Source organism: Peromyscus eremicus, chromosome 20, assembly GCF_949786415.1.
Source record: "Peromyscus eremicus chromosome 20, PerEre_H2_v1, whole genome shotgun sequence".
NCBI lineage: Eukaryota > Metazoa > Chordata > Mammalia > Rodentia > Cricetidae > Peromyscus > Peromyscus eremicus.
The window spans coordinates 9,327,793-9,344,349 of NC_081436.1; the positions used below are offsets into that span (position 1 = coordinate 9,327,793).

Consider the following 16,557-nt stretch of genomic DNA (forward strand, 5'->3'; position numbering starts at 1 on the left):
AAAGCAGTAAAAAAAAAAAAGTAAACCTGTCTAGTTCTTATACTCTTTATAACTACCAGGCCAGCAGCAACATTTACTGATATTTAGTCTATAACCACCTTTATAAACAGCAGTAGTGCCAAGGCACTATGGGGCACACACTTCTTCAAAGGTTAGCTTTGGATCTTTGTTTCTAGAACAAATGGCTATTTTAATGGGACCTTGATGCATTTATCTAATTATTCTTTATCAATAAAAAAAAATCAAGAGTCAAATATTTGGGTAAGAACCTGAATAATCAGAGAAGTGGCAGAGAAGAAACCAGTGACTTCCTGTCTCTTCTGTTCCTACATCCAAAAGGGCTGAGATCCTCTCTAAGGCCCACCTTACTACTTCCTGTCTCTATCTCTCCTCAGTCCCCCAAAACCTCTATGGTTAATTTTGGTCAGTTAGTGACTAGCTTTGCCCTCTGACTCAAAGCAAGCTTTATTGTTCGAACACAATCAAAATATCACACAACGGGACCTGAGTGGCAGATGTTAGGGGCAGCTGGTTTTAACCAGTGAACGACTCCAGAGGAGTACGGGGGAACATTCCAGATCTCTGTGTCCCTTTGTGATGCATCTGTGTTAACTTCCCAGTGTCCGGCCACATGCGGAAAAGGAATGAAGCAGCGGCAGGTTTGGTGTCAGCTGAGTGACGACCCCATGAGCGACGACTTCTGTAACGCCAGTACCAAGCCCCCGTCCCTGAGACCCTGTGAGCTCCCTGCGTGCGCCTCTTGGCATGTAGGCCCGTGGGGTTCTGTGAGTATATGATGGGGCTTCTCTGCTTTGACCCATCTGCCTAGAGAAGGGCGAGAAAGCTGTGTAATAATCCACTCTCTCCGGAGAGTCACTGAAATAGGGGTTGGTATCGCTAGAAATACATCTTAGGAGCAGGCACTGTGGCTCAATGGGTAAAGGCACTTTGCCAAAGCCTGGCAGTCTGAGTGTGATCCCTGGAACTCTCATAAAGGTGGAAGGGGAAAACAGACTCCACAATGTTGTCTGACGTCCACATGTGTGATGGCATATGTATGCATACACACACACACACACACACACACACACACACACACAAATAATTGAAAAATGCTTTCTGAAATACAGTCCTTTATCAGTAGGATTTTGTCATTGCTGATAGTTTTGCCGTGATTCATATTTCAGCCTTGTTTTTGGATTGAATTTAGCCCAAATGCTGAAAACATTTGCTTTTTATCAACTTCAAGAATATGTCCAGTATCAGCGCTTACGTTGCTCTTCCTATGTTTAGTCTTATGGGGAGGCCCTGGGGTGAATGATGGTCAGGCCAGGTGAAAGTGGGAAGCTCAGTGTCTCGTGGAGACTGTCAAGACTGCTGGAAGGCTCCCCTCATTTCTTCACTAAATACACACTTCCCTATAGACAGGGAACTTCACTTAACATATTAAATGACATCAGGCAGGTGGCTGTTACCGAAATTGTTTCTCCACAACTAGCATAGCAGGTCTCTATCAACATCTTAGCGTGATGGCTTTAAAACTATATGAATCATAGTGCATTTTGTTAACTGCAGTGTTTAGGTGATGTCTATACAATTAATTCGAATAAATAGGCGTGTCAATTCAGTTTACTGATTACAGGTCTCAAATCTGAAACAGGGACTAGTCAAGTGGCTACTGGAAGTCCTGGGGAACTATAGATAACCTTGACATTGGCTAAGAAGGAGAGGGTTTCTGTGACTTTTGGAAACTGCTTTTGGTACCTGTGATTTTCTTTCAGTGCACAGCCACCTGTGGACGCGGGTACCAGATGCGCGCTGTGAAGTGTGTCAGTGAGCAGTTTGGCACCGTGCTAGATGACAGTGAATGCCAGGAAGCCAGCCGGCCAAGTGACAGCCAGGTAAAGGAGGTCTCTTCGTGGATCAGAAGCAGAAATACTTATGAAATGGAAGGGTTATTGATAAGCAATATACATAATATATATGTATACATATATATATTATATAGATATTCTCCTCTTCTACACCGTAAAACGCCTTGCTTCAATACAGAGCGTGTCATTCTTGGTTTTGGCGTCCTGTGTTTCTCGTCAGCGCCGCTCTATCTGCTTTAACTTGTCTATCCCCACTCTTCCATGGTGTTTGTGACTGTGACTCCCAGGACCTTGGGAAAGTGTTCTTTTCATTGTACAGCCCTGCGTTCCTTCAGAACGGTCCACATTAGGACTGTTTTGAAGGGCTTTGTTCTTTCAATGGTCAGATAGGATGGAGACAGAAACATTGGGATGCAGCCTTCCTACTCAGTACTAGCACTTCCTTCCTACCCAGTACTAGTACTCACTTCCTTCCTACCCAGTACTAGCACTCACTTCCTTCTTACCAAGTACTAGTACTCACTTCCTTCCTACCAAGTACTAGTACTCACTTCCTTCCTACCAAGTACTAGTACTCACTTCCTTCCTACCAAGTACTAGTACTCACTTCCTTCCTACCAAGTACTAGTACTTACTTACTTCCTACCAAGTACTAGCACTTCCTTCTTACCCAGTACTAGTACTTCCTACCCAGTACTAGCTCTTGCCAGCAGTCTGAGTCTCTGGAAGAGAGAGCCTAGGTCATCCATTTACATGTTAGCACACAATATTGTTGGAGTCTGTATGTGAAAAAGGAAACCCAGGATTTCACACAAGTCCGTGTGAATAGTTAAATGTCATTCAACAAGGTTTATTTCTCCGAAACAGGAATGCGTCGTTGCACCCTGCGTGGTCGTTCCAAAAGTTGGGGCATCCTCCTTACCAGCCATCCCCCTGGGAAGGGCTGCACAGTGGCGCCATGGATCTTGGACCCCAGTAAGTGATGCAGCATTTCTGCTGTGGAGGCTTCACACATGTACAAGAGTTGCTCAGTTTTGCCAGCTTTAATGGGTGCATTTATTCTCGGGCATTGGATGGTAGGGAAGATTTACAGGATTTAGAATTAGGTGGTGGAATGACAAAATCATGGCTGTCCTTTAATGAGCCTGTGTCTCTGTGCAAGGAAGTAACCCTTCAGCACGGATTTTCTAGTCTGTAAAGGTAAGACCTATGGCCCAGACAGCTATGAGAAGTGGATATGGTATTAGGTTCTTATCAGCTTCTGTCTCAACTGCAGACATTTTCATGCTGTTTTTTTTTTTAACTGAAAGCTACAGTGTGTTAGCCATTTCAGTTTGCTTTAACCCCAGATTTTAAATGATAGGATCAGATGCCTTCTATTGCAAAGTCTTTCAAGGTTATTTTTAATGAGATCTAACGATGCTTTTACACAAAATGTTTCAGTACCATTAATTTTGGCATGTGGTTATTAAATATTATTTTAAATATTATGGTCATTCATATTATTAGGTCTGACTTAGGAAGCTCATTATCCAAAGTGGAAAGTTTTACTGCCTTATGTTTATCGCACGCAGAAATTATGCCGTGAGATATTACTTCCTTTTTATGCTCTCTCTGCAAACTTGGTATTTTGAGACGGAGCAGCCACAGGTAACAAGGGTGGAGGGGTACTGAGCCCATCTCTCTGTCATTTGGCTTTCTAAGTGCTCTGTGTCCTGTGGAAGAGGCAGCCAGGCCCGTTATGTGAGCTGCCGAGATGCACACGATGGAGTGGCCGATGAGTCGCATTGTGCCCACTTGCCCAGGCCTGCGGAAGTCTCTCTCTGCTTCAGCCCTTGTGGAGAATGGCAGGCGGGGAACTGGTCACCGGTAAGTATGCTTGTGAGAAGGCAGGCGCCGACGATTTAAGTAGAATGTTTGCTATTAAATGCAGTCTATTACCTTGTAATGCCGGCTGACTTTCTAATCAGTGTTCAGCTTCCTGTGGACACGGGAAAACCGCTCGACGCATTTTATGCATGAACTACCAGCAGCCGGTTGACGAGAGTTACTGTGACCCTGGAGCTCGTCCTGAGATGGAACAAGAATGTAGCCTGGCAGCCTGCCCACCCTCGTACAGCCACTTTCCCAGCTCCTCTGAGCAGCCAAGCCATTTTCCAGGCAGGAATGTCCCCTTAACTCACAAACCAGAAGAGAATCCAAATCAGGGGGTCCACCCGTCAATCCGAGGAAACCAGTGGAGAACAGGCCCTTGGGGAGCAGTAAGCTGTCTTTATTGAGTTATACTAATTTTGTAACTGAATCGTATCACAGTCCTTTCCCAGATATGTGTGTAATGACATCAAATGTTTTGTAACGTGAACGTTATCTGAAAGATCAATAGCTCAGCTCTTCAAAGGCTGAAAGCATTTCGATGCAGATTACAAGCCCCCGGGGTAATCACTAACCACAGTGATTACTGGGGAACATATTTGAAAGCCCCTTGATCAGAGTCCGTATCATACAAAAGAGGGCAAAGCCTGGAATAGGTAAGACGGGACATTTGGGAGAAAGCAGCAAAGGCTTGCTGAGGCAGCAAAGCAGAAGGCTGGTGGGAGTCCTGAGAATGTGGGGGTCGTGAGATTAAGGGGTGGATAGTGGGGTCACTGGCGAGTGACAACATGGGGTGGCTGTTTTAAAATGCCCTCCCAGGAGACCATGGAACTTTAATTTCTTTTTACTTAGCATCTATTTTGAGAGTGAAGGGCCACTTTCTAAGGCAAGTTGGAAAGACTTCCTTTTCATCAACAATTTATCTTATTTTTCTTTTAAGACAGGGTCTCACTATGTAGACCAGGATGGCCTGGAACTCACAGAGATCAGCCTGCCTCCTCTGCCTCTGCCTCCTGAGTGCTGGGGATTAAGCTCATGTGCTACCAATGCCAAGCTTTCATCAAAAAAAATTCTAATGACGCCCTTGGTAAAAAGTCAAGTGTTTTGACATATTTCCGTGCTTAAAATTGTGGCTCCATGTGGGAAATTTGACTTTTGACCTTGCTTTGGTGTTGAGCATGCAGTGTGTATTTCTGTTCTGTCTCTGTCAGTGCTCCCGAAGTTGTGCAGGAGGTGTTCAGCGCCGGGCTGTAGTCTGCCAAGATGAAGATGGGCACCGTGCTTCTTACTGTGATGCGGCCTCCAAGCCCCCAGAGTCAAATCACTGTGGCTCGGGACCCTGTCCACACTGGAATTTTGGGGACTGGGGAGAAGTAAGTCATGCTGTCCTCCAGTGTCATCTCGGAATGTCTGGAAAGCAACCTGCTTTCTGCCGCTGGGCACTGTGGGATCATCTGATCTCACTATTTTTGTGTGGAAACAGATTTCTAAAAATTCTTTTGCGGGAAGTACTCTGGTTCCGAGAGAACCTTCCTGAGAGAGCGTGCACCGTGTTATTTGACAAAACCTGATGTGCAGGCCAATAGGTGTATGTGCTGTCTTTCAAAAAATGGATATAAATCCACTTAAACTTCTTAGAAAATTAGATTGACATAGGTATAGGAAACCAGGTTGACATTTGCGCATGCTTTATTCTATTGTATGCCATTCATTTGGCAAATCTCCTTTAAACCAAATAGTTGTAAATTATTAAGCACCTCTTTATGCCCAAGCACTCTTAGGCACCACAAATGTGAAGGTTACTTCAGAAATGGTAGCTTTGGTTACTAGTAGTATCCTCCCCCCATGTTTTAGATGGAAAGAGAAAGAAAAGAGTTGTTTAGTGCTTTTGTGTAGGCAGATTTTTCTGTCCTACCAGCCAGCTCCCAAATAACCACACAGAGACTTCTTATTAATTATAAAAGTCCAGCTGATAGCTTAGGCTTGTTTCTAACAAGCTCTTATAATTTAATGAAACCATTTCTATTTATTTACTTTCTGTCTTGTGGCTTTATTACCTCTAGTCTGTACTGCTCATGCTGCTTTCCTGCTTCCTCCATGCCTGGCTGGTGACTCTGCCTTCTTCTTACCAGCATTCTCTCTATTTTGAAAACCCTGCCTAGCTATTGGCCATTTAGCTTTTTATTAAACCAATCACAGTGACATATCTTCACACAGTGTAAAGGAATATCCCACACACTTTTGGATGGATAAATTACTCAATTAGTTTTTTTTTCTTTTTCAGAATGAAGAGAATAATTTTTCTTCATAGGGAATTTGAAAAATTATCTTTTGAAGGGATACTATAGCTGGCAACTAAATGTATCATGTTCCTTTTAAAAATATACTTTAAACTCTAGCATGGCTGTAGCTAGAGTTTTCCTGCCTGGTCCACAGTCAGGACAAATCTCTATCACCTGCCAGTCCCACAGCCGCTCAGACCCGACCAAGTAAACACAGAGACTTATGTTGCTTTCAAACTGTATGGCCATGGCAGGCTTCTTGCTAACTGTTCTTATATCTTAAATTAATCCATTTCCATTAATCTATACCTTGCCACGTGACTCGTGGCTTACCGGCATCTTCACAAGCTGTTTCTCATCGTGGCAGCTGGCAGTGTCTCTCTGACTCAGCCTTCCACTTCTCAGCTTTATTCTCCTCCTTGTCCCGCCTACACTTCCTGCCTAGCCAATGGCCAATCAGTGTTTTATTTATCGACTAATTAGCAACACATTTGCCATACAGAACTTCCCACAGCACTTCCCCCTTTTTTTTTCAAAAAGGAAGGTTTTAACCTTAACAAAGTAAAATTACATATAATTTGGGGATTTGGGCGTAGCTTCTCTTACTACTTCCTGCTGGAGAGGGGTGCTGTATCTTATGGGGATACAAAGAAAATTTTAGGATTATGGAATAGTCCATGAGGGTGTATCTTCTGAGCCAGTTGCCTTCAAATCATTCTGGATGTTGGATCATCTGGGCCATGGTGTCATCGGAGACCTTTCAGGGGGTCTTGGCTGGTCAAACCTGATGTATCTTAATCTTGAACAAATCCATAGCCTCTGGCTTTCTGTGGGAAGAAAAGCAAAGACTCTTTTCCAAAGTAACATATCCTTATATCCAAATTTTGAAGTCAAGGTGTCTTTAAAATATACATTTTGGCATAACTCAACAGCTTTTACAATCAAATGTTTTTCTGCAGTTAAAAATCCCAAAGACAACACAATCCAGATTCTCTGTGTAATATCCATTTTTACATGGCTTTTTTTATACTACCTTTACTGTCTCTTTAAAAACTTTATTTTTAAAAACTATTTATCTCTTTATATAACTGTATACATTCCTTTTTCTTTCTCTTTCAAGCCTACGTACATTTTTACACACATTGTAAACTATTACACCTGAATCTGTCTTATTGTGAATCTATTGCTTTAAACTGCAGCAGCTTTGACTGCTGGCTCCGCCCACCTCAGCTTCCCAACATGGTTACCTTTACCACCAGCTCTGGGAGCTATCGTGGGTCTATGCTTTTATCCAAGCAGCGTGTAGCCCAGAAACCTCTTTTTTTTTTTTGTACCTGCAAAGGCTAAATCCACCACGCAGCTTAATGTGCCACTTGCAGAGGCCTCATTTCCGCCAAACTGCAGGTCGAGCACGCACGCCAGGAACCCACCAGTATCTCAAACCGGCAGCTGCTGCTCATTTGAGAGAGACAATTAGGAACTATTTTTAGCTCCATTTTAGAATCTTTTCTCAGGTTTTAGGTGGAAACTCTTGCCACCACGTTGGGCGCCATTTGTAGCTAGAGTTGTCCTGACTGTGGGCCAGGCAGGAAAAATCTCTATCACCTGCCAGTCCCACAGCCGCTCAGACCCGACCAAGTAAACACAGAGACTTATGTTGCTTTCAAACTGTATGGCCGTGGCAGGCTTCTTGCTAACTGTTCTTATATCTTAAATTAATCCATTTCCATTAATCTATACCTTGCCACGTGACTCGTGGCTTACCGGCATCTTCACAAGCTGTTTCTCATCGTGGCGGCTGGCAGTGTCTCTCTGACTCAGCCTTCCACTTCCCAGCTTTATTCTCCTCCTTGTCCCGCCTACACTTCCTGCCTAGCCAATGGCCAATCAGTGTTTTATTTATCAACTAATTAGCAACACATTTGCCATACAGAACTTCCCACAGCACATGGCAGATAATATTTAAATGTTGAATAAATAAATATAATCTTCTTAGAATTTAGGGCTGCATCTCAGTTGCCAGAGTACTTACCTAGTGTGCATGAAACTGTGACTATGACCCCCAGGACCACATAAACTGAGTGTGCTATGCACCTGTATATAGCAATAAATCCAAGGGAGTCTACAGGTACCCACTACACCCTATAAGTGGGGGCAGGAGGGTCAGAAGTTCAAGGTCACCATAGGGCATTCCAGTCAGCCTGGATTACACGAGACCTTACCTCAAGAGAAGAAGATGGAAGAAGTATAATATTCTCTTTGAAGTGCAATGGGTATACACTTTCCTGTTCTTCTTTTCAGTGCACACAAACATGTGGTGGAGGAGTAAAGTTGAGATTTGTGATATGCCAGTTTCCCGACGGCCAAGTGGCCCAAGAATACAACTGTGAACAGCCCAAGCCACCTAGCATGATGCAGTGTCATGTACACGCCTGCCCTGATGATGTCTCCTGGTATCGGGGATCATGGAAATCGGTACGATAGTAACCGTAGTCTTACTACCATGTTCCTTTTACGTGAATTTCCTCTTTGTAAGTGGGAAAATTCACATACTATCTCGTATCTGATTACTACTTCTAACAGTGGACCATCGGCTGTGCTGGCATATGTATTAAAAGTCAATACTTTGAGTAGGAATTCTTTCAAGTCCTGTAACCACATACATGTATGTAATGGTTTTATATGTATTTACTTTGTATGTGAACTTTGAACTAATTGAAATGCTTTCCTTCATTGCATCTCTGACCTCCCCTCTGATTAATTGGATTTGTGCATAATGTTAGCATTTTACTTGTAATAATGGCAAATTAAGGCTGTGTCTTGTTTGAGTTTATGACTGTATGTGGCTTCTGTCTGTCACTGTCCAATAACAGATCCCAAACCAAATAACATTCTTTTAAAATTTGTTTCCTCGCTATTAAAATTGACTGGTTTAGAAATGTGAAAATAGTAAAGACAAAGCCATTTGCTTACATGAAGTAAATTGCTCACAGTTTGTCAAATACATCATAGAGAAGTGTGACTTATGTAGTAATTTATTATGAATATCCATTTTTCCACTGTGTGGACTTACTGTGGTTTAGGAATATTTTGATTTTCTATTTTTTTTTTGAGTCATAGACAAAACTTATAGATAGTGCTAATGGATAGTTTATTTTCTCTAATATTTTTCAAATATCTGAAGTATAATTAATGCACAAATATATTAAAATTAGCATTTTATCATCTTTAAGTCTTTTGGACCATGAGCAAATGAGTATTATCTTTCAGATAAAAAGCTGATTTAAGACAGTGACGTATTTATAACTAAACTCACAAACCGAGCCATTTTTGTTTCATTTAAGGAGAAATCTAGTCACTAACTGGAGGCCTTGTAGTGGCTTTGGTTTTGAACTCAGTGGTGCTGTTTTCCCATGGTGCATGACTTTAGTGCTCAAGTCTTAAACATCTACCCTGGATAGGCACTGAAATACCTAACTGTAATGATCCTGAGGTAGATTTTCCATCAGGGGTCAGTGCACTGCCTATTTTGGTATGTTTTATTGGTGCTCAGCCACGTCATTTGTTCCTTACTATCTGTGACAGATGTTACACCATAGTGTCAGAGCAGACTGGAGGGACCACAGTGTCTGAAATGTTTACCATCAGGCCGTTTCTTAGAAAATTTTGCTGGTACCTGCTCTGTTTAATGGACAGAACAGTGTGTCTAAAGTTTAGGACAGAAATTTACTTCAAGATATAGCATATTAGAATTACAGTGTTCAGGTGGAGTCAGTGTTAGTGAGATCTACATAACCTCCTAAAGTGTCCACCATGGTAGTCACATATATCTGTGTAGTTATTGTGTTGGAATGTATCTGACCCTGTATTCCAGTGATATGTCTGTACATAAATCATGTCCTAAGTGAGAAATCTGGATGTCCATTAAGTCCTCTGTACAAGCAACTTTTCAACCTCATAGAAATAATCAGTCAAGGCAACAATACCTGAGATTACAAAACAGTAAGAAAGAATTACAGAAATCCTCAATGTTTACTACACAACTATTCCAAAAGCAGTTAACTGAGTAATTGTAGTCTTTGCACTAGTGGAGAACTATAGTATCTATATATTTTGATAATTTGAAAATGAAGTTTTAAAAAAGTCTCAATAAATGTTTATTATGCCAGAATTTTTACAAACCTATTTATTTGCATGTGTAAAGATATATATCATTAGAGTGCCTGGATTTCTGTTATTATATGAAGAATATTTATTTTTTTCAATTAGTCTTTTATATTAAAAGGACTCAGGATCTGAAGTTTTGATATCAAAACCATATATATATGTATATATTTTTGCCTTTTTCAGTATTGCTACATATTAGCCAAATTTCAGAATACCTCTTATAACAGATTAGATTAGTATTCTTTCATGAGTAACATTAATTTCTACAGACCCTGCTCATTCAGTTAGAGAATTAAGGGAATGTATATGTATATGTATGAATGAATGGCATTAAATCTTTTAATTTCAATGGAAAAAAGAGTATAAATCATTATTAAAATATTTTAGAAAAAAGTATGAAAATATTCCTCACTTTTCTTCATGTTCTGGGAAATCTTGTATTGTATAACAAAAGGAGTAAATGAATCATAACCCGTGCTTGTTAATTGAATTACTACATTTTTGTAATTAGCCAATGTGAATGGATTGTATCTTAACCGGTTTTTGTTAACGTGCTGTCTTTGTGCTTTGCATAATGTGTATGTGTGTTGTATTGCCATCCCTTGCATTGGTACCTGAATGTTTTAAGTAACTGGCAAACTTTACATTGTAATGAATGGCCCTCTTCTTTTGTGCTGTTTTTCCTAAGTAACAGGCTGTTAATGTCTCCTATTAAAAAGCTAACTGTTGAAAGTGAATGTTTTCATAAATTTTTCTGAGTATTTGCATAAGGTGAACTAGTTTTCTAGATAACTGTTTTACCAACTAACACAGCAATGTAAAAGTGTAAGATTTACTATCTGTCAATTTCAAACTACTAGAAATGTTTGTATTTTTCTTTTTATGTATTATAAGCAATGAATAAAACAGGGTGGTTATTATTAAAGTTAAAGTAAGATTGTTAGTTTGTGACCAGCATAGTCTTTCACAGGATCATCACACTTAACATAATTGAACTAGTGGAGAAAATGCTTTAAAAATATTTATTTCCCCACGGTCTCAAATAATTTTCCTAGCATGCATTTTCCTAGAATGATTTTGTTCACCAGGTGGAATGAACTCATGCTTGATAAGTAAATACTGTGTCTGGGGTTGAGAACAGCACAATGGGAGGAAGGGAAATGCCCTTCCTTAAAGACCCTTGCTCTTAGAAAACTTGAGAAAGTTCTTAAGTTGAAAGTTTGCTCTTTGAAACCTGTTCACTCTGTTGCCTTCCTTCAAAGTGTTTCTGGGGGGAAAATCATATAAGAATATAGAGAAAAAATTAAACCTCTAAGTAGGAGCATGTTATGCAAACCCTTTCAGAAATGAGCCAGTGGTCCGAGCACACACACCTCACTGCAGTTGGTCCGAGCACACACACCTCACTGCGGTTTGTCCGAGCACACACACACCTCACTGCATGGTTTGTCCGAGCACACACACCTCACTGCAGTTTGTCCGAGCACACACACCTCACTGCGGTTTGTTCAAGCACACACACACCTCACTGCAGTTTGTCTGAGCACACACACCTCACTGCGGTTTGTTCAAGCACACACACACCTCACTGCGGTTTGTCCGAGCACACCCACCTCACTGCAGTTTGTCTGAGCACACACACCTCACTGCAGTTTGACTGAGCGCACACACCTCACTGCAGTTTGTCCGAGCACACACACCTCACTGCAGTTTGTCCGAGCGCACACACACCTCACTGCAGTTTGTCCGAGCACACACACCTCACTACAGTTTGTCCGAGTGCACACACACCTCACTGCAGTTTGTCCGAGCACACACACCTCACTGCGGTTTGTCCGAGCATACACACCTCACTGCGGTTTGTCCGAGCACACACACACCTCACTGCATGGTTTGTCCGAGCACACACACACCTCACTGCAGTTTGTCCGAGCACACACACCTCACTGCGGTTTGTCCGAGCACACACACCTCACTGCGGTTTGTTCGAGCACACACACACCTCACTGCAGTTTGTCCGAGCACACACACCTCACTGCAGTTTGTCTGAGCACACACACCTCACTGCAGTTTGACTGAGCGCACACACCTCACTGCAGTTTGTCCGAGCACACACACCTCACTGCAGTTTGTCCGAGCACACACACACCTCACTGCAGTTTGTCCGAGCACACACACACCTCACTGCGGTTTGTCCGAGCACACACACACCTCACTGCATGGTTTGTCCGAGCACACACACACCTCACTGCAGTTTGTCCGAGCACACACACCTCACTGCACGGTTTGTCTGAGCACACACACCTCACTGCAGTTTGTCCGAGCACACACACCTCATTCCACAGTTTGTCGAGTTAATGGTTTTGTGTAACAAGGCTGGTGAAAGCTGAGGAGTGGCTGCCGCCTCTGCAGCTCTGACTCTGGGTGAGGCTAGGAGCAGCTCGGGGCGGCCTGGCCCCTCTGAAGCCAGCATCTACACAGGATCAAGGTAAGGTGTGGGGAAACATTTCAGAAAACCGCCATTTATTTCAACTTTTTAAAGACCAGTAAAGGTACCTACAGTCATTATTTTCTTAAATTTGGAAAAAGGACGTATGAACAGAATAAGTAGCTTGGAAATGAAATTTTTAAATTTTTGTTATTTACTTATTGTGTGTGTGTGTTTATGTTTATGTGCACACATGGGACATTGTATACTTGTGAATGCCAGAGGACAACTTGCTAGAGTCAGTTCTCATTTATACCGTGTGGATGCCAGGGATTAAATTCAGGTCATCGGGCTTAGAGGGAAGTACTTCTACCCACTGAGCCATCTCGCCACCCATGGAGAGCAATTTTCAAAATAAAGTTTAAAATGTATTAAATTGTTATTTAACTAGTTATACATTTAAAATGCATTCCAAGTTTGCTTATCATATATATTAGCACATCTTTCTACAATACATTTATTTGTTCTCAAAAATAATATATGTAATGTACTACATAGCAGGCCCTTGGGTGGTCACTATCACTCAACCAGATACAGTTCTATGTGCAAAGAGTTGGCAATTTAATAGTAAGAGAAGTGCAAAATAAATGCATTCACATGCATGGGGTATTACAGCTGCAGTGGCAGCCCAATGATGTATAATATCGAAGACTCATAAATATTTGGAGCTTGATATGTTAGAATAAACCAAGGATTACTGATGAGGATTACACTTGGAAGCAGAGGAATTCTGCTAGTAAATCCTTCTAGAAAACCTAAACCAATAAGATGTATTTCTTCATAACTTGGGTTATGTCGAGGAGGGTCTTGTTCTACTGTCAAACAGCGGGTGTTTCCGTTCAGTGCCACGGCTGTCTCCTCTGTACATGTGGATTTCATGCCACACACACACACACACACACACACACACACACACACACACAGAGAGAGAGAGAGAGAGAGAGAGAGAGAGAGAGAGAGAGAGAGAGAGAGAGAGAATGTAGGTGGGCTTGCACACATTAATATTTTTTACATTTATTGCTTGAAAGTTTCTAGGCAATTGATTAGTAATGGTTTCATCATATTTATTGCTCTTAACATACTTTCATTGTGTGTTCTCATATTTTTGTATATTGTCTCTAGAAATTAAAATATGATTATTTGATTAGAAAAGGAACACAAACATGAATTTTAAGGGATCATGTGAATAATACTAAATATAACTTATTTTATGGAGTTAAAGAAATTTTCTATCATTGAATTTTTTGTTAGCTACTTAATTGTTAAGAAGTGTTAGAATATTTTGATGAGTTTTAAAAATGTAGCTCAACCTACTAATGTGGGTCAGAGCATGTGATGTATCTACATTGTGATTTTAATCATTTCTAATGTTGAAAGATTTACTTGCAGAAATCCCTTAAAGGAACAAAGCTCATCTATGAGTACTCTTGTAATATACTAGAATCTGGTCTAAAATCAAGTGTAGCAATCGTTTTACAAATTTGTTTTAAATGACGCCATTGAGTTCTTTAAAGTTTTAGGAGTTAAATCTTGGAACTGCAACAAATTCCTACCTTTGAGACTGCAAGGTCTTTAACTTTGAAAGATATGGAAACCATCTAAACAGATTATAAAATTTGACTTCAAAGTTTTAAGGACATATGCTTGGCAAAATAACACATATTTTCAAAATGTTTTGAGGAGGTTTCCAAAGCAACTGCTTTCTGCCAACCAACCGCTGCTCAGTCTCTTCCTTATCTCAAATGACAGATACTAGGTAGCTCATTGGCATTCCTTAAAACATTAGCAAACGTCGAACAAGCTTGCTTCTGTAATTCAAGTTAGTAGTTCATCTTTGTAAGCCCATTTCTCTCCATGAGTGGGGACAAAACTACCCAAACCCTCCTTGAGCTAAAAACTCAAGCAAAAGCAAGTGCTCATGAGAGGGCTTCAGGCATCTTCTCAGCAAGAGAAAGAACCAGGAGTTTACATGTGTGTGAACTCAGAGGTCATCAGTATATATCAGCCTGAGAGCCTCAGTGGATACACTGGGCATGGGGGACAGTAATGGCCTCTTCTGCTGGGAAGGCAAGCGTATGATAGGTGCGATGTGTCAGACATGTGCATGGCCCAAACTTCAATTTTTTTTTGGGGGGGGGTGGTTAAAAAAATGAACAGAACTTCTTATAATAGTATTTTGGGGTGGGAAAGCTGGGGAAATGGTTTAGTGAGTAGAATATGGGACTTGAGTTTGGTTCCTCAGAACCCCTGCAGATAAAGCTAGACACAGTAGTGAGAGCCCACAATCCCAGAGCTCTGATGAGATGGGTGGAGGAGACAAAAATCCCTGGAAACTGGCAAGCCAGCTAGCCAGACATACCCTGTGAACAAGAGACACATGGTGGGAGATGAGGACATCATTCATCAGAGGCTGTCTTCCGTCCTCTACACATGAACCATGACATGTGTGGGACCACAGTCACATAAAGACACATACACATTGTGTATACAAAAAGATAGTATTCAGTACTCACAAACACTTTGAATTTCTGAGTTATGCTTTTCAAAGCCTGTGACTTAGACATTCAAATACTTTGTGTGACCAAAATGCTTAGTAACATCTCTAAATCCTCATCACCTAGAGTCAAGATAGAAACTTATTATCATTATTTTAGGTGTTTTTTGAGACAGGCTGGCTCCAAACTCTCTGAGTAGCCAAGGGTAGTCTCAATGTCTTGAGAATTCTGCCTCTACTTCTCAAGTTCTGGGCTTACAGGCAGTTGTCTCCATGGCTAGTCAAGAAGTGGTATGGCAGGAGTCATTGTGCTTGCCTGTAGATTCCAGCACTCAGGAGGCTGACAAGGGAGTTGAAGGCCTATATATAGCAAGATACCATCTCCACAAAGCAGCAACAACAATTTGAGGGGCAAGAGAAGATAACAGCACTTGGTTGCACTGGGTTGCTCTTTCAGAGGACCCGTGTTCAATTCCAATCACCCACAGGGTGACTCATCACTGTCTGTAAATCCAGTTCCAGAGGATTCAGTGCCCTCTTCTGGCCTCCATGGGTACTGCATGCATGGGGTGCACACACATAAATGCAGGCAAACACACACAAACATAAACTAAGAACAAATAAAATCTCCAATGTGAACAGGGGAAATGTAGCATTTGTTTGTCAGGGCTCTGCAGGTACAAGGCGTCCTGTTTCTCGCTGGTGCCCACTCGGTTTATACTCCTGGCACCTTTCTGTATTAATCACTTGGACTGCAGGGGTTGCAAAAGATTAAAAGGAAGGAGGAAATGAGCGTATATAGTGAGGCTGGTTGTGATGACTCACACCTGTAATGCTAGTACAGGAGAGGCTAAACAGGGACTATCATGCGTTCGATGCCAGTCTGGGCTACCTAGCGAGACCCTGAATAAAAAATCAACATTATCCGAAGTCATACATTTTTAACTAATCTTTTTTTTTTGTTTGTTTAAATCAGGCTTTTACTTACTAAAATATCGTTTGCAAACATCTATTCCTCTTTAGCTACCTCATTCTACTTTGAAAATAATTCGGTGTAAAGCTGATGCACTTTGTCCAGTGTTTGACTAAATGGTCCTCAGGAGAACAAATCTGTGTTCCAGTCATGCAGGCTCATAAATCAATCGGAGAGTCTTCATTGCCCTCAGGATTTGGAAAAGAAAGGATTGAAAAAAAGATGGGAGCTGTTGATTTGATGTACTTTTACACTAGCGTGCCGAGCACTGTAAAAGATTCCTTCATATATAATGTTGCTACGGCAAGCATCAGCTGTTATTGTCATCATTTTATTACAAGAAAAGAGAGAACCAGTCACGCTGAATCTCTGTTAGTTACCTCATACGTTGCCGGACCGAGACACCT

The 16,557-nt window shown here is 41.4% G+C and overlaps 1 protein-coding gene across 1 annotated transcript in view; it reads left to right on the forward strand.

The window, feature by feature from the left end:
• The window catches only part of Adamts20 (ADAM metallopeptidase with thrombospondin type 1 motif 20), an 83,072-nt gene that overhangs the window by 25,325 nt on the left and 41,190 nt on the right, over nt 1-16,557 (forward strand). Inside the window, exons 5-11 of the mRNA XM_059247991.1 lie at nt 621-785; nt 1,782-1,901; nt 2,742-2,849; nt 3,579-3,743; nt 3,845-4,135; nt 4,958-5,119; nt 8,330-8,503. Coding sequence (XP_059103974.1) covers nt 621-785; nt 1,782-1,901; nt 2,742-2,849; nt 3,579-3,743; nt 3,845-4,135; nt 4,958-5,119; nt 8,330-8,503 — 1,185 coding nt within the window. The remainder of the gene's footprint in view (nt 1-620; nt 786-1,781; nt 1,902-2,741; nt 2,850-3,578; nt 3,744-3,844; nt 4,136-4,957; nt 5,120-8,329; nt 8,504-16,557) is intronic.